Source organism: Chiroxiphia lanceolata, chromosome 5, assembly GCF_009829145.1.
Source record: "Chiroxiphia lanceolata isolate bChiLan1 chromosome 5, bChiLan1.pri, whole genome shotgun sequence".
Taxonomy (NCBI): Eukaryota; Metazoa; Chordata; class Aves; order Passeriformes; family Pipridae; genus Chiroxiphia; species Chiroxiphia lanceolata.
The window spans coordinates 71,633,855-71,659,969 of NC_045641.1; the positions used below are offsets into that span (position 1 = coordinate 71,633,855).

Below are 26,115 nucleotides of genomic sequence, written 5' to 3' on the forward strand. Positions count from 1 at the left end.
TTTCAAATCACAATGGCTGTATGTGTGTGCGCTTGTGTTTGTGTATGAAGACTTGGAAACTCAAGACACTGCTGATGCCTGAACCACTTCCCAAAAAAGGCTGCCACTTGGAGGCCATGAGCTTACATTTACTTCTGTTTCTTACATGACAACACTCTGCCACAAAAGATGAGCTAAGACTAGACTTCTCTTTTCATTTTGAGTTTGTGTAGGACCGGAAAAGCAAAGAACTTACTCCTGAAGGTTAGAGGGGGGAGTCATACCCAGTCCAGAGTATCATTGTAAGAACAGCAGTGAAGGAAAGAAGAACAAGACGGAGAAAGAATGGCAGAAAATATCATTTATGCTGACTTGAACTTGCCTGAATCAGCCAGACCCACAGTACAGAAGGTCACTGATGTCCAAGGTAAGTCACTTGGTGTGCACTGAGCTTTCTTTGCATTCTTCAGTTTGTTTTCCACATATTTTGAAGGCATGCCATGGAGCACCAAAGCCCCAAAGAGCATGAAGGAAATGTGAGGGCCAGTGCTGGGAAAAATGTGCAAGTGGGTTGTCCAGATACAGGTTTTTACCACAAAAAAAATGTAGGGAGGATTGTACTAAGGTGTACTTTTCATTTTTAAGGTGAAAGTGTAAGGGAGAGTATCTTGTTTGATATAAAGAGTAGGTTTTTTCAATTTTGGAGACTGTTCCACAGCTGAACACCCAGTGGCCCTGAACCAGGCAGACTCTGATTCCTGCAGCAAAGGGATCAGGATTGAGTGTCTCCTGTTGCTGGTGTTTGCAGAAGTCTCAAGCACAGGCTGTTTCGGCTCCCTGAGCACAGCAGGCGTTGCCTCGGGGCTTTTCCTCCTGGCTTGATCTGTGCAAACTACTTGTTGAATACATCAAGAACAAAATGTTTCATGGACAGGTTTGGTGTGATTTAGCACCAAAGGCTTTGCAAAATTCTAACCTATGATTTAGCTTTCTTTAATGCACTAAAAATTATTGCACAACCTTTTGCATTGGTTTTGCTACATCTGCATGACATTAGTTCCTAAAAAGCAGACTTCGTGTCTCTGTTCATTTTTTTTCTTCCCTTTCTTTTTAATCTTCCTATCTCTTTGACAAAAATAATTCCTTGTTATTCTGTGCTCATCTTTTATAGAAAGTGTGAATCCTGCTTATCTATTTTCAGATGGGTGGAGTTTCTCACACACCAAGAAACAGTGTTTTATCACCTGTTTCAACAGATAATTTCATGGCTAAATGGACAGGCAACCACAAGAGATGCCACCTAATTAAAAGTTCCATTTGCCTTATCATTTAATGCATATATTCCTATGTAGAGTTTTTATAGAATTTGAACAGCGTTTTTTCTTTCTCTGCTTGTGCCTTTCAGGGAACCCCCTACCAACTCTTTGCTTCTATGGGTTCACTGAATTTATGCAAAATATTTCCCAGGTATTATCTCTCTCTCAAGACATTTTTGTTCACTTTTGTCTACATTGCAAATGTGTGTGTGTGCCCATGTCTCCTCTGTTATTGTCTGCACTGAAGAAAAGCCAGATCTGTTCCTGCTTTGATCAAGTCCTACAGGATGTGAATCATAGAATATAGAACCATAGAATATTCTGAGTTGGAAGGGACCCACAAGGATCATCGAGTCCAACTCCTGGCTCTGCACAGACACCCCAACAATCCCACCATGTACCTGAGAGTGTTGTCCAAATACTCCTTGAGCTCTGTCAGCCTTGGTGCTGTGCCCACTGCCCTGGGGAGCCTGTTCAGTGCTCAAGCACCCTCAGGGAGAAGAACCTTTTCCTAATATCCAACCTAAACCTCCCCTGGCACAGCTCCAGATTTTCCCTCAGGTCATGTCACTGGTCACCACAGAGAAGAGAAATGGCTTCTTTAATGGAGAAAAATACTATTTAGGCATATTTAAACACTGAAGTTGTTTTCATGTGTTCATAGTTTCTTATAATTTCAGTCATTTCTGTTTCCTTTAAGTTGTTTTTCAGCTCTCTGTGTACTCTGTTATTTTTGCTCAGGCTCAGGTTCTACATACGCGGAAGTGAAACTGAATTCCGGAGACACAAATACTGCAACAGGACACACATCAGCTGGTGAGTTTTTAGCTGTGTGATAAATTGTTAGGGCTTTAAATGAGAAGGGCAGAGGGGGTCATACCTTATGTTCCAAAAATGTGGTGATATAAACCTGCGTGAGAGACAGAAACAAGCAATTGTCCGCTCTACATCTTCAGTGCAGGGAGAACTCAAATGCAGCTAAATCCTCATCAGCTTCACTGACAAAGGAAAATAAGGATATTATGGGCCAAACTAAGAAATCACCCAGTCCAGCCTCCTGTCGCCAACAGCACTGAAAAGTCAACAACTGAATTTGAAGTAGCAGAGAGTGGGGGCATGTGCGATACCTTCTTGTAATAGTTTCACATGCAATACTTTCACATTTCCCTCAGGGACTTACTGAGACTATGATTCGTAATGCAAGAGGATTTAATGTCATCATTCCCAGGAGATCTTCAAAACCTGACTGTGCCTGGTCCTGGACACCCTGCTCTGGCCAACACTGCTTGAGCAGGGCAGTTGGAGTAGGTGATGTGAGAAGGTCACTTCCAATCTAAACCATTCCATGGCTGTGTGGTTGGGAAAGCAGAGCTGATGTCCACAGATCTCCTCTATTGTTTTTTTGACTTGAGTTCATAGTAGATCTCTTACTTTCTAGTCCCGATCTCTTACTTTCTAGTCCCTGGGTGCAAAGAGAGCTTTAGGAGTGGGATTCCAAAACAGCACTAGCAATCCAGTTATATGCCACCTAATGTCACTTGGAATTGGTCACTATATTCTGCTTTACTGGATAGTCAATCTGCTCTTCACAGCTGTGTCACCTTCCTTTAGCCTGTTCCTAGAGCATTCTTGGCAGGTGCCTTGTATTGGCCACATGTTCCAAGGTGCTGTCCTTCAATAACCCCAAGGCTGCCTCTGTGGATTTCAGTCTCTCTAAGCAGACATTTTTAGCACTTTTTTGACAGTCACACTCTCCTTGGTGCAGTTCCCTCTCTTACCCACCCACTCTCTAGTTGTCCTTATACAAACCAGTGCTATAAGGACTCTCTTCCCTTTAACCTGTTCCTCAAACACATTCCATATCACGATGCTGTTCAGTTCCCCAAGCCCAGGTGTGCAGAGCCATCTGGGAAGCACCAGGACATTCAGCCTGGCTTCAGTTGGCAAATCTGGAAGGCCTCAGATTCCCAGAGTGAGCCTGAAAAAGGCACCTGGGAGTGAAGAGGAAGGGGCTTTTTTCCAGCTCTTAACCTTTAACCTTTATTTTTTCTATCTGTAGGTAGAAACTGTTCCAGAAAACATGTTGCTGCACTGGTTGCTTTATTGGTTGTGATAATCCTCCTACTGGTCCTGGCTGGGTGTCTGGTACACCAGTGTAAGTTCTGAAATAAATGTAATAACAGCAATTAATTTGTGCCTCTCACTCACCCAATGACATCTAGGTCATGACCTCCAATGCCAGTATCAACAGAAGGACAGTTTGAAGGCAAAAGACAGCAGTTTTTAACAAACTGTGTGTCAAAGAGGAAATCCGCAAGAGAGTACAGTCGCTTGAAAGTTTTAAGTATCAAAACAACACACAAAACCCAACACCCAGTTGAAAAAGTGACAATGTTCAGATACTAAAGAATTTATTACACAGATGTTTTGGAGAAATAAATCAAGATAAAATAATACCTTTCGGTATTAGGATTGCGATTGGTGAGAATATTTCAAGACGATATTGTATCATGTCAACAAGATGACTGACAGCAAAATCTTTAAATATGAATAAAAGGTCATTTTATAGAGGCAGCTAAGTCATAACTTAAGGAAGTGTATTTACAACTTCAAGGAATCATTTTTAAATTTCAGTTGGGCTTGACTGTATTTTTCCCATCCTTTGATAGCTGAGCAAGCTTGAGAGGCTTCCACAATCAATCACAACTGATGAAGGTTTTTAAAACCTCACAGGAACTCTTCTTTCTTGTTCTGGTCTGGGGGAGCAGCACTGTTGGAGCAGCATCCAGCTGGGGCACAGGAGGGCTCTGCCCCAATATGTGCCCAGGGCTGTTCAGTGTAGGAGCAGACAGTGCCCACAACTCCAGGCTGGGTGGGAAATGGGCTGAGCCAAGGGCACAGTGGCTGGAGCCCTGAGCTCCCAGAAGTGGTTCCTGTTTCCTCTTGCTGTGGTTCTGTGTGTGCTGTGCATTACAGTCACCACTGCTCTGAAAAGGTGTGAGGCAATTCTGGTTCAGTTTCAGAGTCTGGCTATTTGGAAATCTGCCCTGCAATAGGAAGGACTGTTTTGAGGGGTATTTTTTAATGGATGAGCAAAAAGGTAGACGGGGCATTCTATGTTGGGTGATGGGGATGTCAAAGAAGTCCAGGACAGCTTTGACAGTGTATAGAAAAATAATCCTTCATTCCAAGCAGAAATTGTATTGTTATTTTCCAGATCATCCAACTGCAAGCAGCCCACAGGACTCAACAACATTGCCCCAAGTCCCTGAAGAGGCACTAGGTGGGTAATGCTCTGTCATTCCAAAGAGTTTCCAGAAGCCTGTTGGATTGCCTCTGAAGGGCAGCAGGAGAGGGGTTGTGTCTAGATTTTGTTCAGAAGGGAAATATGGTTTATTAATATAATAAGACAAGACCCAGCAGCGAGGATTGCAAACAGCCAAATCCTTTATTTGAAGGAAAAGCCCCCAATATATACCTTCGGAGGACATGTGATTCGCCTAGACCCAATCACAGCAGAATACACACTGCCTATGTGTGTCAGTGTACTTCTGGAGATCTCAAACCCCAGAATGCCTCACCCTGTATCCCTGGGGTGCATCTCCTACAGGGAAACAAACACATAAAACCTCAGCCATCTCAGGAATCAAAACCTTATCCCAGACACTCCCCAGGATGAGCTCTGGAGGCCAGAGATGCTTCCCATTTGCATCTCCTTTAGGAGCAGGGTTGGGTCAGCTCTGCACTTCTGTCTCAGAGGTGGGAAGAACTGATGACTCTCTCCTGCCAGTGCAGAGGAGTCTGTGGCAGGGGAAGGCACAGAAATAACAATTCCTCTGGTATTCCAGCACTGCAGTGAGCAGGATGGATAATGTGCTTGGACTGCTTTTCCAATCCCCTTCCGTTCTTGGCATCTTAACTCAGTGCAGTTGCCTTTTGCTGTTTAGGAGCTGCTGGATCCCCAACAAAAGTGTCTCATGCAGGCCCTGTCTCCCTAAATCTCATCCCCCTTTCCAGGTCCCATTCTCTGTTCCCTGTGGTCCCTGCCTGGCAATGGAGAGAAATGTTCAATCTCTTAGCAGCACCACGACTGAAAGATGCTTTTTTTGCCCTGACCATTTCTCTCTATCTGCTGCACAAAGAGTGGCAAGGCTGGATATTGTTTTTGTGCTGCTCCCTCTCTGCCTCATGCCTGGTGACTCTTGGGCTGGGATCAGCTCGAGAGACTGTTGGAGATCCCTGGGGGTCTGGTACAATTCTAAGCAGGACCACACAGGTATTTCTCTGGTTCTGATTTCCTCTCTTACCTCTCTTTTGTCATGGGATCGTTTTGTGAGTGTGAACATGGATTTTCCCATATCCGTTCTTCCCTCCTGCAGCCTGCCCCAAACAATGGGAAAAACATGGGAGAAAATGTTACTTCTTTTCTCCAAATACACAAAAGGACTTGAATGCCTCCCGTAAACAATGTACTGCCATGGGTTCAGACCTGGTGATCATTGACAACGAGGAAGAACTGGTGAGATCTAAATCCATGGGGCTGTTCCAGGGTTATTTGGGCTACAGGGCAAAGGCCTGAGGAATTCCACTGGTGTCTGCTCCTGTTGGATGTGTTTGGGGTCTCTAATCTGCTGCCAGCCACTTGGCGTAGCTGGATGTTCACTGTGCCCTCTGTGTTGGCCATTTAGCAATGGCCAACACAGCTTTCTGTACCTCTGATGAAGAAAATGTAATTTTAATGTATTGTTATGGTTTGCTTCCTTTAAAGCACTACCTCACTGAACAATCAAGACACAATTACTACTTACTTGGTCTCATATACTCTGAGAGGGAGCAGAAGTGGAAGTGGATTAACAACGTGGAACATGACCCAGCCCTGTAAGCTCATTGCAGCAAGTCCCTGGCAATGTCTGGAAACAGGGAAAACTCCAAAGCCAGAGCAGACAGTCAAGAGCACAAGTGAGATCAGGGACTGAGATTGGGCCTGATTCCTTGAGATACAGATGTTTCTGCTTCCTGTGACAAGGAGGAGGGAGCCTTTAAGTCCTATGGGAACACAGGCAGGTCCTATCAGGATGGCAAGAGAGGACACAGCTGGAGTTCTGGTGGGGAAGGAAAGATCTGACTGATGGAGTTGTGTGGGGAAAGGAAGGATAGAGGAGGCAGGGACAAGAGAGAGTGTGATGTCAGATGGAGGATGAAGGAGACCAAAGCAGGGGAGGGTCTCTGGATGGGAAAGCTTTGCCCAAATACTTTTGTTGAGAGCTGGAGAAGAAAAGTAAGGAGTGGGAGGGAGACTCCCAAGAAGGCAGTTTCTGCTCCCACTGACAACGTGGCAGAAAGGCCAGGGCCACTGTGCCTTTCACTGCATCACATCAGCTGTGTCAGGAATGCAACTAAACCTGGCTTTCTCTCCCTCTTCAGGTTTAATATAAGTGGACCTCATGGTGACTATCTCTGCACAGTCATTGGATTTAGGGAAGTACACACTGCACCTTGCAAGGGAGTCAAATCAACACAAAATATGTGTGAAAAAGCTGCAACTCTTTCAGAAAAGCTGCAACGAAAGCTAGACAGAGAGCTAAAAAGAAGAGTTCCAGGCAGGAATGTTATCCCTAGCTTCCTGTAGGAAATGTGGATGGGATTTTCGTCCTTCATTTTTAGCTGCCCAAATACGTAGTCAAAGGTGCTCCTCCAGGCTCCCTTCAGACCTCTTGTCAACCTCAGCCCACCCTTTTCCAAGATGGGAGTCTGAGACTGGGTAGATCCCCCTCCAGAGGAACCTGCATTTGCCCACAGTGGGAGTCTGGGACTTGCTCCTCCCAGAGCTCTGACTTTCAGGCAGCCCCAGTCAGGGGAGATGAGTCCAGCCTGGGGGACAGCTGTGATCCCCAACAGATCCTGTCTCTCACAAACATATCCATCTCTGTTCATGTGTTCCCAGTCCTGCCTGTCCACAAGAAGACACTTCCCAGACCTGCTGCCATGCCCTGCTCTGCACTGCAGCCACAAGTGCAGGTGAACACAGATACCTAGTTTGGCTCCTGCCCTGTCCCACAGATATGACTGACAGGACAAAGTCACATGTGTGTGTGTATAAATCTTCCTCTGGACAAAACCGGCTGTCAAAAACCCAGACAGGGTACCAGACCCTGTGGAGCTGAAATGGGAATCACCATAAGAGGAATGATCCTCCACCACCACAGCTCTGTGAATGAAATCCCCCCTGGTCCTGTGAAGGTCAGGGAAGGTGTATCAGGTTCAGGACATGTTGGGGAAGGGCACAGGATGCAGAGCAGCACAGACCAGCAATGCCTGAAAAACAGAGTCACAATTGAAGCTCATCTGGACAGAAAACAGGACAATCAAACCCAGACCTACCAGGGAAGAAGCTGGTGAGAAGAATGAGAGTGACCTACAGGGACTGACAACACAGTGCACTGCCCTCTTTTTCCTGGAGAATGATTGAAGCACAAAATTGTGCCTGAAGTTTTTTCCTTCTTTGACAAGTTAGTGCCAATGCCAGAAACAAGTGGTACCAGGAAAACAGAGATGTGATCAGCAAACAGGGAATGTTATCAAAGCTCTTCTAATGTGCTTCAATGGCTCTTGGGACCCTGGGCTTTTTGGGCCATTTTTTTTTACCATGTCCTTTGAAGCAGAATCATTCCTACTTAAAATGGTGACATTCCTGGCTCTCTCCTTAACCTGCAGGATGGAGAAAGCTCCTTGATGAAGTGATGGTGATGGCCAGGGTTCTCTTTGGGGGAAAATACCTTTTGTTTAATCAGAGAATTTACACTCATCATGTTGTGGCCAAAGGTAGCGAAAATGGAACTATACAGGAGAAACTGCCTCTTTCTGTCTGGAAAACACATTTTTATGTTTCTCAGACAAGTAATCCTCTTCACTACCCCCATTCAACAAGAGGCTTTGGAAATATATTTGTAGTTCTTTGCCTGACTTTTGATCCCCAAAGAAAAAAGTAAGAACATGAAGTCGTAACAGAATAATGTTGGTGTCAGAAACCAGGAGCTGCACTCTTATTTCAGAAGGAAGCTGAGATGGAGGGGCTCTTGGTTTGCACTCAGGTGGAGTGCAAACTGGAGAGACTGGGAGAGCTCTCTGTGTTGTGCTTCAGATGGCTGGCCTTTCATTTTCCTATTCCAACTTCTGGAATATGCCCCCTTTGATCACGTAGGGCTCTCCTGAAGGCAAGGGGCAAGGAAACACCTCTTCCCTAGGAGCCACAGGTCTTGGAGACTTCAGCAAGCAGCAGATGCAAGCAGCTCTGCTTCAGTTGTCACAGAAGGGGGGAAGCTGCCCTGGGGCCACTGTGGAACTTCATGAAATCCATCAAGCTGAGAAAGCCATAGAAAGTCACAAGACTCGGGACCAAACACTGCTTACAAGGAAATCCCTGACAAGGGCAGAAGTTTGATTGAAAGTGATTTATTTCCACTTCCTCTGTGTTTTTCTTTTTCACAAATTAATCTTCTCTGATTTTGTTATTTTATTTTTTACACAAATGTTTACAGCTTGGACTAGACAAGCCCAGAGTACGACATAAAAATCCAACATTTTTGGTTTTTTGGAAACATGTTTTTGCTCTCAGTTTCCAGTTTGGCAAATCAACATGTTTTGCTGGAAAAAGTAACCTTACGGCAAAAATATCTCAATGGGGTCACTGAAGGAAAATCCAACTGGAGATTAAGGCAGTTCAGTGCTAGTTAGAAATGAAAACACTGAAAGGTAAATCTCACTTCTTGTGTCAACCACACACTGGATTTATCTGCTAGAGGTGGAGACTATGAAAATGTTTAAAACCAGCCAAGGTGTTTTGCTCTGGAGGGAACTGCTGTTGTGTTTTGGGGAGGGAGGCTGTAAAGAAATGAATTCCAAAGGACATTAAGTCAGGGCAAAAGCTTTAGATTGTGGAAGAAACTACTGAGGAAAACAGCATTTCACATTTTCAAACAGAAAAGGAAGCAACAAACAAGTATGGCAAAGTGCCAGCTTTCAAGGAAATGTGAGTCCCACAGGCCTCTTTTAAACACAGGAATATGTTCTGCAGGAAGGAGTGCGAATTGTAAAATATTATTGAAAGGGACAATTATGACGACTGGGACAAAATCTGAAGGTCAAAAAGCTAGATACATATTTAAAAAAATTATTTCAACTGTTCAGGAATAGCCTGAGAGAGAAAATTGCATTTACAAAAGGCATTACTTGTAGTTTTTAAGAGAAAGATGAGGCTTGATAAGAAATTATTTTCTCTACAGTGGGTTTCAACACATCTTATTTTTTTTGTAAATAAAATACAAACAGAAAGTTATATATCAACAAACCTAATGTTGGACTAAAAAATAACACAGGACCAAAATCTTTGTCATGTTCTTAAAGTTCTTAGGAATTCATATTTTAACTGGTGACTGTAAAAATTGCAACTGTACCAAAGACTTGAGGATAGCAATTGTCATACTAACATGTATTATATAACTTTATTTTCTTCCTACTATCTAATCGAAACTTGCCCTCTTTCAGTTTTAAACCTTTCCCTCTTTTCCTATAACAACATGCATCTTAAGATGGAATTTTGATTTAGTTTAAGATATGTCAGGATTGCATTGAAAATGAATGCAGTGTTAAAAATAATGCCTCTTAGGAAAGAGGATTCATTTTAGGATACAAGGTACATTTAATTATTTTTTTTTAATTTGTTCTGAAGTCTCTGCTCCCTAATTTCCAGACCTTTTTTATTTTTTACAAACATTAAATTCAAGTCATAAATTTGATGATCCCATGGACTTCTGGATGGTGAAAATTTCTACATTGAAAAAGAGAGAATCATTTTTTTCCCTTCATTATAGGAAAAAACAGACATGATCAGTTGTCAGCCAAAGGCCTCATCATGGAAACTCTCACTTGTAGTATCTTCTAGATGTGCAAGATATCACGAGATGTTAAAGATGCACTGGCTAAGAAAGCAAGGGACATGTTGATAAAGTAACAGATGACTAATATTGTCACGATAAATTGATAATAGATCTTCTTCTAGCATATGAATGGAAGACACCTTGATGTGCTACTTTCTCACATCTTGCTGAGCTGAACAGAGTTATTGTTAGATAAGGAGGGAGAGCAAGCTTGTGAGTCAGAAATAACCCTGCCCCCAGCACATGACCAGAGCAATTGAGAAACATTTCACAGAAATCACTTCCTCAGAAAGAAATTACTGTTTCTGTGTATTTCAGAGAAGGCTGTGGACACTGAGAAGCATCTCTCTGTTTGTGGGAAAAGGATGGCAAAGTTCCAAGTCTCAGGAGGATTTACATCCTTTAGACAGCACAGAGCATGACTATAGAAGCAAGATCACTCATTTTCAATGACATCCTCTGAAACAGCCTGGACACAAGACAGGAAGGATGAAGATTCTGACTTCCATTTTTTTCTCACTTTCTTTTTTCAAATTGGAAAAGAAAAGCTGCAATTTCAGCTGTGCTGTGATTCAGCTAGAGGTTGTGAATGATTTACCTTGTGCAGTCCCACTCTGTTAGGTTACAAAACAGTTCCATGTTGGACAGGAGTTTGGGATAGGATACAACACCAGACCTGAAAACTAGCCACAGGTACAGCACCTATAAACAAACATTCCTAGAGATTAATAAGAGCATGGATAGCATCACTGTTTAATGACTGATCTTCCCCTGAGGTTAAATCCCCTTGAGGTACATGCCAGTTTTCCCTATCCTCCCCCATTTTCCCTGAGGTGCACCCACGTCCTTGAGAAATAGGATTGTTTTGGTAACAGGTCCCATTGCCTGACTCAGCTCCTTTTGGGGTGCCATGCTGCTAAAGAACTTGCTTTTGAAGGCCCATGAAGCTGTTTTGGGTAGAGGAATGGGTTACAGGGTATGTTGCCAACCACCTGAAAGTCATCTCCACAACAGTAAGCATGTGTTTTACCAGGTTCATGGCAGCAATTCCAGTTGAGAACATGCTTGTTCGTCCAGCCAGACTGCTCCAACAGCCAGCTACTGCCAAGGAAGGAAAAGACAATCCACAGCCACTGCTTTCCTGCAACAGGGGTTCCTGTGCAGGACCTCACCTCATCTCAGGGCTGAGTCACAACTGTGTGTGAATCATTGCTTTCTAACTCCTGGGGAGCAATATTCCCATGCAAATGGACTCAGCCAAAAGTCATTCTCTTTGCTTCAAAAGACACTTTCTAACCTAGCACATAAATTCCAAGAATTTCTTGGTTCTCATCCTGCCACAGAAAGAACCAGGCAATTTCCTTTCCCATCCTTCTACTCTCACACAGTCTAACAGGGAAAGAGGAAGTCGAGACTGTGAAATTACATTGAGCAAGATGAAAATCTCCTCAGCCAAAATTAGCACCCCTCTGCAACAAATATTTCCCTCTGCAATTGCATTTTCCCCCCTTTCTGGTGGCATCTCCTTGGCAACAGGCCTCCTTACCAGCTAAATATGCACAACACTTGCTCTGTGCAAAGTTCAGTGGAGGAGAACTAAGGTCATGAGGTAAATGGGAGGTACCTTGGCTACAGCTTTCTAAAATTCTTTCTCACTGGGCTGAAGACATTTTACCCTATATATTGGATATATTTTCTAAACCTAACTGCTCACATTTATTTGTGCCTAGTCGGGATTATTATTCTCAAAAATTCACTACCAAAAATCACTAAAATCTAGAGGCATTCAAGACTTAAGGAAAAAAAATCACATAGAGTAGAAACATAGATCAACTATATGTATACTTATCCAAAGAATTTCTGTGCAGACAGATCATAAATTCCTTCTCCAGTAGGCCTCAGCAGAGGACAGCTTAAGAAAATTACCCATGAGATTTATTATAGCTTTTGGGTTTTTTTGTTTTGTTTTGTTTTTTGTTTTTTTCGAGGTTGTTTTCTGGGGGGGAACATGGCCACCTGCTGTACAGGACAGTCGTCAGGTTGCGGGCCTGGGCTGGGCTGGGCCAGGCCAGGTGGCGACTAGGGGAGCGGGGGGTGGGCCTGAGGGATCCTCGTACCCACGGGAGGGCAGGTGGGGCAGTCCTGTTTGGAGGAGGGGGCAGGGTGGGACTGCGGGATCCCCAGGCCTGTGGGAGGGCGAGTGGGGCAGTCCCGTTTGGAGAGCTGCGGGTGTGCAGTGCGGGGGGAGGGAGCCTGTGGTGGCACGGCGGGGGTGGGGGGGGGGATGAGGTTGGGGAGGGAGGTTCTGGGGTTGGGGGGTTTGGGCTGGGCTGGGGCTGTGGGAGGTGCCCGAGCTCTGGGTGGGTGTGGGGACCCCTTATCTGTGTGCCCATCCCGCCCGAGTGTGTGTCAGGATGGCTCCCTGTTTCAGCATTGTTGCAGTGAGAGTGGGATGTGCTGGGCTTGGCTCGCTTGTGGCTTCTGCTCAGGAATGGTTTGTTTTAAAATTATAGCATCTTGGAAGGGCATTTAAGACAAGGGAATGTCCTTGGGTTTGAGTGTAGGAGGCTGAGGGGTAAAAGTAGGGAGAGAAAAGCTCGTCCAAATCATTTTAGTAGGGGAGAAGCTTGTGAGCTTGTGAGCCTTATGAGGTTGCGAGCTGTGCTGGTGGTGGTACATGCCTTCGATAGGATCCCCCATGCCAGATAGGTCAAAACTGAAGGGTCAGATAAAATGTGTCCATGGGCAGGATGGGCTCGCTTGTTGAAAGAATCTTAGATGATGCAGGACATATACTGCTTCAGGCCTGCTTGCACAATCCGGCCTGCGTGCCGGACGGCAGGGACCTGTGTTCTCCAGCAGCAGATGTGTGTCCTTGAGCAGCAGATATCAGAAAGCTGCATAGAGGAAAACAGGGAAGGAGGTTGTTATCCAGAGTGTGAGAAACCAGAAGATGGGGGGGCCTGGAAATGTGCCTTGGCTAGTAGAGCCAATAAAGTTATAGATATAGTGTGTGAAAGTGAATGTAACCAATAGAAAGTTAGAATAGAGCGTGTGAACCCTGTAGGACCCTTGATAATGTGTGTATTTTTGGAATAAAGTTAGACTATTGACTGTACCTCCATGAGGATGTGTCTTTGACTCTCCAGCTCATTTTTTGCATCTTCTCGTTTTATCTGGCGCCCAGAAAGGTGATAAAAAGCACGAAAAGGTAGAAGAATGCGGATAGCCGATTGATCTCCTTGCGGTGAGACGTGGTTGGAGACGGGAGAGGCTGATTGATAGCCGAGAGAGGCTGATTGGTAGCCGAGAGAGGCTGATTGGTAGCCGAGAGAGGCTGATTGGTAGCCGAGAGAGGCTGATAGCCGATTGATCTCCTTGCGGTGAGACGCGGTTGGAGACGTGAGAGGCTGGACAGAGGAGTTTCGGTCGTGGGCCAGTCGGCGCGAACCGAGGTAGGAAGGGTCGCTACCTTCCCCCTGTCATTTGCTGCAAGCATGGAAGCAGAGTTTGCTGCAGCTAAAAAGCTGCTGTTAGCTATCCTTGCTAAGCAAGGTGAAACAGTAGCTGAGAAGGTATTCGACAAGCTTATTGCTTGGACCTGTGAAAACGGTTTCTTTAAAGTGCCCCCTCTCCTTTTCGCCTTTGACGAATGGCGGGGTTTGGGAGATAGACTTTGGGACTTGATTACCCTCGCTATTACTACGAAACTTCTCGGCCGTGCAGTCATCCTGCTGAACAGGGGAGTGCGTCGCGGCCTGGCACACACTGCCCCGACCGAACTGTGTGAATTCGAACCGTGGCTGCCGCCACCCCGTGCAGAATCGTGGTGCAGACGAACACCGGAGAGACGCTATGGCCGGAAAACCCTCACGGCGTAGCAGAGCAGGGCGAGGCAGCACCGCGGGGGTAAAGCAGGAGCGCCCGAGAGCCGGCAGGAGAGCAATCCGGCAGTAACGGTGCAAGAAAAAACCAGGAGCGGCCCCAGAGGGAAACTGGGATGGAGCAACCCCGGAAAAGTGTCACTTCTTGTTGAGAAGGGGAGCAGGCTAGAAGGCTGCTTTCCCGTGTTTCTGTTAACTCTCGTGTTGACTGTTGTCTGTCCAGTGTGTCGTTGTGGGCTCACGGTGTTGCTAAACTATGCCGTGCTAGTGTGTGTGTGTGTGTGTGTGTGTTAGGGGTTGTGCGTGTGTGTGGAGAAGCGACCATGGGTTTGTTAGTAACTGTTAAAACCCAGGGATGAGGGTCCGGAAGAGGTGTCTCGGATGACACAGGAACATAGGAATTTGCCTTTAAGATTATTCAAACTGCCGCCGGTGCCGGCAGCCGCAGCGGAGAGGCGGCTCGGGGCTGCAGCAGCGAGAACAGACACTAAAAAACTTCAGCGGGTTCTCTCTCCCTTCCCCCCCCCCCCCCCCCCCCCCCCCGCGAGGGTAGGGGGGGAGAGCGAGCGGGAACAGCAGCAGAGGCTGCAGTGAGAAAGAAAACCAAGCGGTCGAGAAAAGAACGCAAAATCTCTCTCTTTAGTCCTTCTACTCACTTGTAGATAACTTAAACCCAAAGACTTGCGTTTACCTGCAAGCTAGTATGCAGACAGTTTTAGGGAATTTTTCCGGGAAATGAGTATTTGTACGAAAATCTTAGTGAAATGCCTTATTCTTAGCTGTTTTACCCCTATAAAACCCTTCTGAAAAAATATCGTATTCAGCAAAAAGAAAAAAAGCAAAAAGCAAGGTTTTGACAAAAAGGATAAAAAGCCGCCTTGCAAAACTTTGCCTTTGCCTTAGCAGAGAAAGAGATAAGGTGTTAGTGGCTCTCACAATAGAGATAGTTTGTTGCCGAGCAACTGAGTAGGAGACCTCCTCTGGCCAAACTCAAAAAAAAAAAAAAAAAAGAAAAAAAAAAAAGAAGGGGGTGTAGAACCCTCCTGCTTTATAGAGGCTGCAACTTTGCAATCTTCTGATTGGGGAAAGAAATATTTTTGCCTTACAGTTTGTGGGAGGAAGGGCAAAAAATCTAAAAAACCTCTCCTATCTCGCTTTGAATCTCCCTGCCTACAGGATAGGGGGAGGAGAAGCGAAACACTGCAAACTGAAACCTGAGTCCCATACCACAGGAGAGATTTAAAGAAAAAACAAAAACAAACAAAAAAAAGTTAGAAATAATATTAAAATTAATGAAAAGAGTCACAAATAAAAATGTATTCATTCTCAATCTGCCATTAGTAATTCTCATGAATAGAGGAGCCAGTCTGTGGCTCCAGCAAACTTGACCCGAAGCTGGGAAGATGATGCAGAATACAGTAAATTAAGGAAACTATTCTAGTTACTTTTTCATTTTTTCTATTAATCAGGACAACAACCACAGCCATACGTTGGCCATTCAGTGCAGGCCATGTATCTTAAAGAACAAAATACACTGGTTTTTTTTCTTTCTTATGTAGCAGGTCTCTTGCCTTAATAAATATTACCAGAGCTAAGAAGGTTTTTGCTTCTTAGATTGGTATACCAACAATGTATTTTAACTTATTGTTCTATGTTGTATTGCTCGTAAACAAGAATCAGAGTTAGGATTAAAACTTACATTTTGACTCCAATATAGAAAGTCATAATATGATTAAATTTGTATTATGAATTTAGCTGGAATTTGAAAACAAACTCCAAATTCTATATCAACTGACTTTTGAAGATCTCTCACTAGCTTTAGAGATATCTTCAGTGAATTTACTTCATAATATCCAAACTGGAAAAACTTTAAAAGAATGGATTGCTAGTATAGTTTGAATAATACTGTCAAATTACCAGACAATACTATAGTTATTGATATTATATTTCTACTGTCTCTCATGGAATTTGATATTGTTTACATATGCTTTATCCCAGGAGTTTTATAGCAAGTGGCAAGAATTGTTTAAAATCTCTCTCTCTCCTCTCTGACTGCTGCAACATATAAAAGAAATCTTTTAATTTACAACTCCACACAAGATTATAAATAACAATGCATGAAGTGCTGAGCCTCACAGAAAAAGAGCCCTGTGTTAGAAAGCAAGACAGTGACTAGTTAGCAAAGCTGTAAATGAAAGGCTGATGTTTTTTGGACCTCCCCCTCCTTTTCCCCCCATAGGCCCTAGCTCACATCATGCCCACAATCTTTTGATAGACTGCTAACTTCATAGCATGATGGTTTCTGTTGTTTGAATGCTTTATCTAACTTGTGCATTCCTTTACTGCATGCCTTAGTTGAGTGACTTTTAATCATGTCCTGGATATTTTTCTTTATGCTCTTAATGCTCTTGGGTTCTTCACAGCACACAGGCTTTGACCACTTAACACAAGCAGTGACAGTGCCTGGTGCCTGATTGTATTGCACTACCTGCTTTGTCCTACATGATTCTCTGCAGCCTTTTATTAGTAACTGACAGCCAACCACTTTGTACTATAAAACCTGTTTTCCTCTCGTATGGTCAAGTTACAAAAATTCTGAAATTTGAAATTCTTTTGTGAAAATTGTTTAATAGTCTAGGCTCTATTTTGCAGAAATTCCACAGATTCATTCTGTAATCCGAACCCGTGAGATGAAACACTCCTGTTCATCTATTCCAACTTGGAGATTACATCTACATTCAACAGTAGGATGCTGACCCCCTGTATGCTGACTACAAAGAGATTATGATTACCTGCAACCACAGCATAGCATGCAAGTTGACCCTGGCTGACCCAGTGAAGCAGGAACAGCTAGAGCCTATTCCGATCTCTTCACTAAAGATGGATATGATTACAAAGATATTATTGTCTACCCTTTTCCTATTAGTCCTTTGTTGTAGATATTCTATGTTGTTTTCCTTGTTTTTCATCAATATGCTGCTTAACTTGTTCAACAGTGGCATGGTCCAACCACAGACCATGTGGTGGGAATGTATTTGTGCTTCATTGGATGAGGCAAGTGCTGATAGATGGGAACTTTGTCCCTGAAACAACCATCTTGTATAACTTGAGATTAATTGGTATTTTGCTATTAGTTGACAACTCTCCAAAAACATTTGACAGAAACAGTGAAAAAGAAGATGATGTTAAGACAGACCCCCGAGATACAGCACGCCACAGGCAAATCATATAAAGACCCATCCTTACACGGGACACTAAGCTCAAAGTCAACAAAGCTAAGCTTTTTATACATGCAACAACTAGCCTAACAGTTTAATTTCAGTACAAAAAAAAAAGAAAAAGAAAAAAAAAAAGGGGGGGAGTGAGGAAAGATAAGTTCATGAGGTGGTCTTGCTGACTGTTTCTTGAGGTTGCTTGCCTAAATAGCCAGAATTGTTTTAAACGTGGTGGAGAAGTGGAGCTTTTGAAGTTTTTGTAGTGACTACTGACAAGTTCTCTTTGAAGTCCAAAAGCCCATTTGCATAGAGAAGTGTGTGTTTTGCTGTAAAAATAGGAGTATATATTTATCTTTAAATTATAAGAATGTTTGTATGTATTTGGGTTTTGAATTGAATGTGAGGCAGAAATATGTTTATGTTTTCCTGTTTTCCAAGTTATACTCTCATAAAAACAAGAAATGCATAACTAGATCTTGCTCATCTGAGGGCAAAACACAAGAATGATAATTTCTCAGTTCACAACCAGAAAACACAGTAAAATACAACTCAAAAGTATGTTTGTGTGAGAGCATGAAGTGATGGCCATCACGCATGAAAGTTTTGTGAATGTATGCATGTGAATGTATGAATATATGATTATTAATATATTCTGGGTTTGCTCACAAATGCGTAAACCATATTACCTCACATATGCATAAGCACCTTTGGATAAAGAGTAGGAGACACATAACCCTGAGTGAAATAAAGTTTCATTTGCAAAATAAAAGTTTTCAAGAACCACATGGAACAAAGAGTTGAACCAAGCGAAAGACCATCAGTCAGGCCTGGATTGTGCAAAAGAAAAAGGGGGAATTGTTGAAAGAATCTTAGATGATGCAGGACATATACTGCTTCAGGCCTGCTTGCACAACCCGGCCTGCGTGCCGGACGGCAGGGACCTGTGTTCTCCAGCAGCAGATGTGTGTCCTTGAGCAGCAGATATCAGAAAGCTGCATAGAGGAAAACAAGGAAGGAGGTTGTTATCCAGAGTGTGAGAAACCAGAAGATGGGGGGGCCTGGAAATGTGCCTTGGCTAGTAGAGCCAATAAAGTTATAGATATAGTGTGTGAAAGTGAATGTAACCAATAGAAAGTTAGAATAGAGCGTGTGAACCCTGTAGGACCCTTGATAATGTGTGTATTTTTGGAATAAAGTTAGACCATTGACTGTACCTCCATGAGGATGTGTCTTTGACTCTCCAGCTCATTTTTTGCATCTTCTCGTTTTACTCGCTAACCTTCCAGCAGTCATCCTAGAAGGACAACTCTAATTCCAAACCCAGGCAGATGGAGTTCACTTAGCCCTGTAAGGCCATCCATCCAAGAGAAGGATACTCTAATTAAACCCACATCCTGAGGACTTCACTGTCACCGTCCAAGCTTGCTAGGCCCTGGCAGATGAACCTTAGGAGTAAAGGGTGGGACCAGTTCTGCGCATGCTGTGCCTCACCTAAAAAATCCACTGTGCAGGCTCGAAGGATATATCCACATCTGTAAGGCCCTGTAGCAACAGGCGAGGGACAAAACCGCAGGTGATAAGGTGCACTGGAAGCCCCAGACCCAACCCTGCATGCAGGCAGTTCAGGACCCCGGAGACGACAGCCTTGTTAGGCAACATCCTGAATGACCAAGCAGCCTTTTTCAAGGAGAGCACTGCTTGCTCCACACGGAGTGGGGCCTAGAAAAGGTGGTCTAACCAAAGCTCATCTCCACCCTTCACCTGGTTAGTTAACCGCAGCCAACGGGCATCTTCTAATGCAGTCAAATAAAGATAAAGAGACAAAGGCATACACCTGCCTTTAAAGGTGTGTTCAAATTGACACCTGCATGCTGGAACATCAGAACCATGATTAATACTGTGGATAGTGGATGTCCTGAGCATCGTTCTGCTCTAATTGCCCATGAACTGTCATGACTTAACATCAACATTACTGCTCTCAGTGAAGTTCATCTCCACGAGGAAGGCAACCTTAGAGAACATGGTGCCAGTTATACACTCTATTGGTCAGGTAAACCCAGAACTGAAAGTCATAATTCAGGAGTTGGCTTCATGATTAAAATCTCTATTGTCCCAAAACTTGAAAATTTGCCGACAGGTCATTCCGATCATATTATCTCCTTACACCTCCCACTACACAACAAGCAACATGTTGTTCTCTTTAGTATATATGCCCAAACTCTCCAAGCTGACCCTGATGAAAAAGATAAATTCTACATCCACCTCCACCACCTTACTCAAAAGGTTCGCGCAGATGATAAGATCATTATCCTTGGTGATTTCAACGCCAGAGTAGGAAAGAACTTTGAAACCTGGAAAGGAGTATTACACAAGCATGGTGTTGGAAACTGTAACAATAATGGACGCCTTCTGCTAGAGTTTTGTGTGGAGCAGCAGCTCACCATCATCAACACTATCTTTCAGCAGAAAGATAGTTTGAAGACAACCTGGATGCATCCTCGATCCAAACATTGGCACCTCATTAACTATGTTTTGGTGCAACAGAGAAATGTTCGCGATGTTCGTCATACCCGCGTGATGCCCAGTGCAGTATGTCAAACAGATTATTGCCTTGTACATTGTAAACTTAACTTCCTTAAGTTCAAATCTACAAGGGGCAGTATTCCAAGGAGGAGACTCCAAGTTAACCATCGTCAAACAGCTACAGTGAGAGACAGCTTCCAGGTAAATCTTCAAACTAGACTCAAAGATCAAGATCATTCTATAGATCCCTCTCCCAAAGCACTTTGGTAACATATTAAAAATAGCATCCTACTGTCCTCTGAAGAATCCTTAGGGTTCTCCTTCAAGAAAAACAAGGACTGGTTTGATGAAAACAATCAAGAGATCCAGGAATTGTTGGTAAAGAAGAGAACTGCCCACCAAGCACACCTTGCTCAGTCATCTTGTCTTGTAAGAAAAGCAACCTTTCGTCCTGCATGCAGTAAACTCCAACAGAAACTTTGAGACTTCCAGTACAAGTGGTGGATCAATCTAGCTGAAAAGATTCAATTATGCGCAGATTCGGGTGATTACAGAGGATTCTATGAGGCTTTGAAAGCAGTGTACGAACCTATACACCAGGTCCAAAGCCCTCTACTCAGTACAGATGGTCAAATGCTTCTCAGATAAAATTTCCATTCTGAATCGATGGTCTGAACATTTTCAGACTTTTCAGTACAAACCGTGTAGTTCAAGGCTCAGCAATTCAGTACTTTACACAACAACCGATGAAAAATGAATTGGATATTGCCCCTATTATGGGAGAAACTCTTAAGGCCATACAGCAGGTGAAAACTGGTAAGGCAGTTGGGGTTGATGGAATTCCACCTGAAGACTGGAAGCATGGAGGCCAAGCACTTCATGCGAAATTTCACAAGTTTGTGATGTGTTGTTGGGAACTAGGCGAACTACCATCAGATCTTTGTGATGCAGTCATCATCACTTTGTATAAGAAGAAAGGAGATAAATCAGACTGTTCAAATTATCAAGGTATTACTCTGCTCTCCATTGCTGGTAAAATCCTTGCCAGAATACTTTTGGACAGACTAATACAGGCTATTGCAGAACTTGTACCTGAAAGCTAATGTGGTTTCAGAGCCAATAGGAGTACCACAGACACGATATTTGTTCTCAGAAAACTGCAAGAGAATTGTAGGGAGCAGAATAAAGGACTCTATGTAACTTTTATTGATTTCGCCAAAGCTTTTGGTACTGTGAGCAGAAAAGGTCTGTGGCAGATTTTGGAATGTCCCCCTAGGTTCCTCAAAATGATCATTTTGCTTCATGAGGATCAGCGCAGCCTAGTCAGATATGGCAATGCACTTTCTGAGCCCTTTCTAATAACCAGTGATGTGAAACAAGGTTGCGTTCTTGCACCAACTCTATTCACAGTCTTCTTCAGCAAGATGCTCCAAAGGACCACAACAGACCTCGATGATCAAAACGGTATCTACATTCGATATTGTACTGACAGAAGCCTATTCAACCTAAGGCAACTGAAGGTCCATACTAAGACCTTAAATCATCTTGTCCGGTAGCTGCTTTTTGCTGATGATGCCGCCCTTGCTGCCCACACAGAAGCACCTCTGCAGCGTTTAACATCCTGCTTTGCTGAGGCTACTGAGCTTTTTGGGCTGGAAGTCAGCTTGAAGAAGACAGAAGTTTTCTACCAACCTGCACCTCAAGAAGTCTTCCATCATCCCCACATCAAAATTGGTGAATCAGAGTTCAAGTCAGTCCAGCAGTTTAATTATCTGGGAAGCATCATCTCCTCAGACAGTAAGATTGACAAAGAGATAGACAACAGGTTAGCAAAGGCATATAGAGCTTTCGGAAAACTCCATAAAAAAGTTTGGTGTAATAAACACCTGAAGAAAAGTACGAAGATTAATGTTTACAGAGCCATTGTGCTGTCTACTCTTTTATATGGGTCCGAATCATGGGTCATCTACCGCCACCACCTGCGACTCCTAGAACGCTTCCATCAACGCTGTCTCCAAACAATCCTAAACATCCACTGCACTAATATGTCTGTTCTAGAACAGGCAGCAGTTACGAGTATTGAGACCATGTTGCTGAGAACACAGATGCGTTGGGCAGGGCACGTCTCCAGGATGGAGGACTACTGCCTCCCTAAGATTGTGCTCTGTGGTGAACTTACCACTGGTTGCCACAAGAGAGGAGCCCCAAAGAGGAGATACAAGGACTCCCTGAAACAGTATCTCAGCTTTGGCCATATTGATCATCATCAGTCTACTCTGGCCCTCAATCAGGAGACATGGAGACACGCTATACATAACGCTGCTGCCTCTTTTGAGAACACACGCAGAATCATTCTTGAGGAGAAAAGACAATGCAGAAAGAACCGTGTCTTGACAATATTGCCTAAGGAAACTTTCCGCTGTGCCTTTTGCAACCGGACTTGTTTATCTCGCATTGGCCTTTTTAACCATCAGCGTGCTTGTAGTAAGCATGAATAGAATCTTTCTCAAATCTTCGTTCATGAAGCCTAGCCATGATGATGTCATTTTTCAGCTACTCTGGAGGTTCTACTTCTGTTTTCTTTGACAACATAGTTTCTTCTATTGTCTTTTCTTCTTCCATCACAAATTTTCAGTTCCTTCTTCGTCTTTCTCCTAGAGCTTGTACTGAAATGGGATCTGTTTGCATTTCATGGGCTCAGTTTTGTAGTGCCTTTTCCTCCAATTTCCATGCCATGAGATCTTGAAGAAGTCAGAATGGGCTGTACTTTTTCCAAGCTGACTCTGAACCAGGCCAGCAAACTTCCACAGGGCTGGAGGAGCTCAGGGCTCTCACACACTGATGTTAAGCACAGTAACTAGAGGAGTTCAGAGCACACATATGAATAAGAAAAAAAGGCACAAAACTCACAAACATAAGCACAAGTGAGGCGGGGAGCTGGACTAGAATTTAAGTGTCATATTGGATGTCTGTTCCTTGCCTGAAGACAAACTATGGTGTGAATATGTAGAACTATAGACAAATTATGACAGGAGACACTAAATAAATCTGTCTGGTTTTGGTTATTTATTGCAAATAAGGGAGACCCTTTTGAAAAAATGAAAGCAGGACACTGAAACAATCAAAATCATTTCATCACCTTTCAATTAAAATAGGGTGGGGGTTTTATTTATTTGGAGTACATATTGTTTGCTCAATATGCTCAGTTTACAAAACTGCAAGAGGAAGTGGCTCCTGTTTTTAGTCACCCATCTGTGAGCACACTAAAGCAAGAAAGACAGGGAATCAGATAGGAGAGATGAGAGGGACTGGCTTCTCCCTGTGTGCTCTCCATGTTCCCTTGTATTTACTTCCATGTCCAACACAAGCCAGCAGACAGTACCTGAGCCAACAGTGGGATGAGCAACAGACATGGCTCAGTGACTGAGATGGAAAGCTTTTCCCTGGACAGTCAAACTGCAGTGCCAAAGCAGACAAAGCTAATGGGCATATGATGAAACTGCTCTTTCTGACAAACCCATTTCTTCTCCTCCCAAGTGCCAGCAGATGGGCACAAGTGGCGAGTTCTTCCTCTTTCAGATCCTCCTTCCAATGCCAGATGTGAAACAAAGACCTAAAAAACTATTGCAGTTGTGCACAGCAAGGTCTTTGTGAACATCCCTTCCCCCCTGCTCTCAAACCACTTGCACATGAGGGTTGCTATTTCTAGGCCCTATTAAACAGCAACACAAAGCTAAAGGCAACATCCTCAGTAAAATTCTAAGTGGGTCTTACTGGGAATTAAAGGGCTGACATTACTACTACATTCAGTAGCAATATACAAATTCAACTGTGAATCACCCAGTTCTTTCTGCTTTACAGATGAACAGCTGTATCAAAATCAAAGGGCCACAGAAGCCCAGGGTACCTGAGACTGGAAAGCACCTCTGGAAATTGCCTGGTCCAACCCCCTGCTCAAAGCAGGGTCAGCTACAGCAGGTTGCTCAGCCAGAGTCTGTGGATGGAGACTCCACAACCTCCCTCGGCAGCCTATTCCAATGTTCAAACAACTTCCCTTTAAAAGAGGGGGTTTTTTTATGTTTAATGAAATTTCCTCTATTCAAATTTGTGCCCATTCCCTCTTGTCTTTTCACTGCATATCACTGAGAAGTCTGGCTTCATTTTCCTTCTTGCTTTCCATCAGATATTTATACACATTCACAAGGTTCCCCTGAACCTTCCCTTCTCTACAGAGTCTTACCCTTTCAGACAGCATAGTGGTGGATTTTGATCAGTTTTGACCCAGATTTATCTTTCTGATTATCAGTTTCCTTCAGAGGAAAAGAAACAATGTCAATTTACAAATACAGTAATCTGCAAATATTTTATGCAATAGAAAGCCAAGAAACAAATCACGCTTTGCTGTGACACTGGCATATGCTGGCAGGTGAAAACACAAAGCTGGAGAGTGTAAACGTTGGGATTTCCTCACTCTTTTGGGTGTGCAAAGCCAGTAGACCTGTAGGATACAAAGCTGATGCTGTTACTGGTTACTATAAACAGCGATGTATTTGTCCTCTTTTCATCAAATTTATCAGTTCAACATGTGAATGATGAACCTGTAGCTTAGGACAAGAATGCTCTTTTTTCTTGATCTAAGTTGAACTTGCAAGTGGGATGGAGAGCACCATCCTTTTTATTTATAAATAAACCTTTCTTCTGAAGTGCACTTGGGAGATGAATGATCCCCTAAGCAGCAATAAAATGAAAGAGGCAAACAGAACAAAGAATAACACTATCACCACAATTTTTATCCAAATATTTTGTTATAAGCCTTTATTTAAAAACTTGTAGATGGATACAGTGGAGCAAATGTTGCCATTGTTTATATCTTATATAATTCCTTCCTAAATTCACTATGCTTAAGTAGAACTTGGCTTTACTGTTGTTCTAAACTATTTTGGTCATTCTTGATTAAAACTAGGGCACTGAGTTAATCAAAGTCATATTTGTTTGGTTGTTGTTTTGGTTTTTTTTTTTGAGCTGTAAAATGTTGTGTGTAAAAATATCTGTAAAAAAATACTTGGTATTTTTTCAAAACCTTTCAGCCTAGCAGGTGATGCAGTTTCACAGCCAACTGGGAAACATGGAAGCTTCCAGACTTTGGTATGATTGAATACAAAGAACTTTAAAAATATTTGCATATCTTGTATATGAAACTCAAGTCATCAAGGACAGAATAGCTACAAAATTGACTAAAGAGCCATTACTAAAATGAGTTGCCTATAAAACAAACAAGCTAAAAAAGTACAATCAGAGTTGAAAAGTAAATATTGCAGTGTAAGTACAATGTACTGGTACCTGATCCATCACCTCTCCACAGAAGCGCCTCATATCCCTGATACCTCAGGTATGTCTCCAGTTAAGATGTATCTGGACAGACATCTCAGTATTATTTCTGGCAGCAGGAGCGGCAACAACATGCTTGAACATCTGAAACCCAGCAATTCTTGTCTAGGCTGTTTCACAACCTGTGGTTCCAATGGTAGCAGTAAGTCAGTGCAACTGTCCCAGCTTTCCTTCCCTGCCCCTTGCAAAGCAACCCTTTCCTTGTCTTCTAACTGTATATACCCAGCAACTACTACCTGAAAATAACCAATGACCCACTGTAGATTAGAGAGTCACCGAGGCGCAGGAGAGGGAAAGAACATCTTGATGTGCTCAGAAATCAGGTTCGTAAAATGTTCCATGTGGACCCCACATGTTGCCCCTGAAAAGGTCAAGAAAGAGATTCATCCTATTGACAGATGACTGTTATTCCCCAGCTGCTCTCACTGGAGTCTTAAGGCTAGAAGCACATCACCAATGGCATCCATCTAAAAACACTGCTGGCCAGAAGGGATGAATTTCCAGAATCTACACTGGTCTCTTGTGACTCCACTGCTACTCAACTCTGCGCACTGCTGTCCTTTTCACTAGTACTCTTCTGGATATTTTTTCCCTACTCAGCACTCATATACAGCAAGGCAATTCCTCATGGACATTGTCAAGACCTGGAGGTGAGCATCTGTAGGCTGTTTTGTACAACCTACAGGGAAGATTAATTAAAGGAATACAATAAGGAATGTGCCATGTTCTTTACAGGAAACCACCCCACCTTCTCTTTCTAACTCCCCTGCAAATAAGCCTAGAATGGAGGGTAGATAAAGTTCTCTTGTGGACATTTTTCCCCATGTTAGCTTGTATTAACCCTCTGCTGAGTGCTTGAATGTCTGCTCTTCCA

General features: G+C 43.4%; 1 protein-coding gene across 1 annotated transcript; it reads left to right on the top strand.

Annotated features, from left to right (window-relative positions):
• Nucleotides 1-224: 224 nt before the first annotated feature.
• LOC116787118 (killer cell lectin-like receptor subfamily B member 1F) lies at nt 225-9,196 on the top strand. The gene is made up of 7 exons (XM_032688433.1): nt 225-406; nt 2,043-2,111; nt 3,355-3,450; nt 4,513-4,578; nt 5,675-5,814; nt 6,064-6,173; nt 6,720-9,196. The coding sequence occupies exons 1-7, from the start codon at nt 325-327 to the stop codon at nt 6,922-6,924; spliced, it is 768 nt and encodes a 255-aa protein (XP_032544324.1). The 5' UTR covers nt 225-324; the 3' UTR covers nt 6,925-9,196.
• Nucleotides 9,197-26,115: the final 16,919 nt, after the last annotated feature.

Excerpts from the sequence above, each read along its gene's own strand:
- LOC116787118 (XM_032688433.1), top strand. The coding sequence starts at position 325 with ATGGCAGAAAATATCATTTATGCTGACTTGAACTTGCCTGAATCAGCC. Across the intron at positions 2,112-3,354 it reads AACAGGACACACATCAGCTG|GTAGAAACTGTTCCAGAAAA; the intron begins GTGAGTTTTTAG and ends TTCTATCTGTAG. Across the intron at positions 5,815-6,063 it reads TTGACAACGAGGAAGAACTG|CACTACCTCACTGAACAATC; the intron begins GTGAGATCTAAA and ends CTTCCTTTAAAG.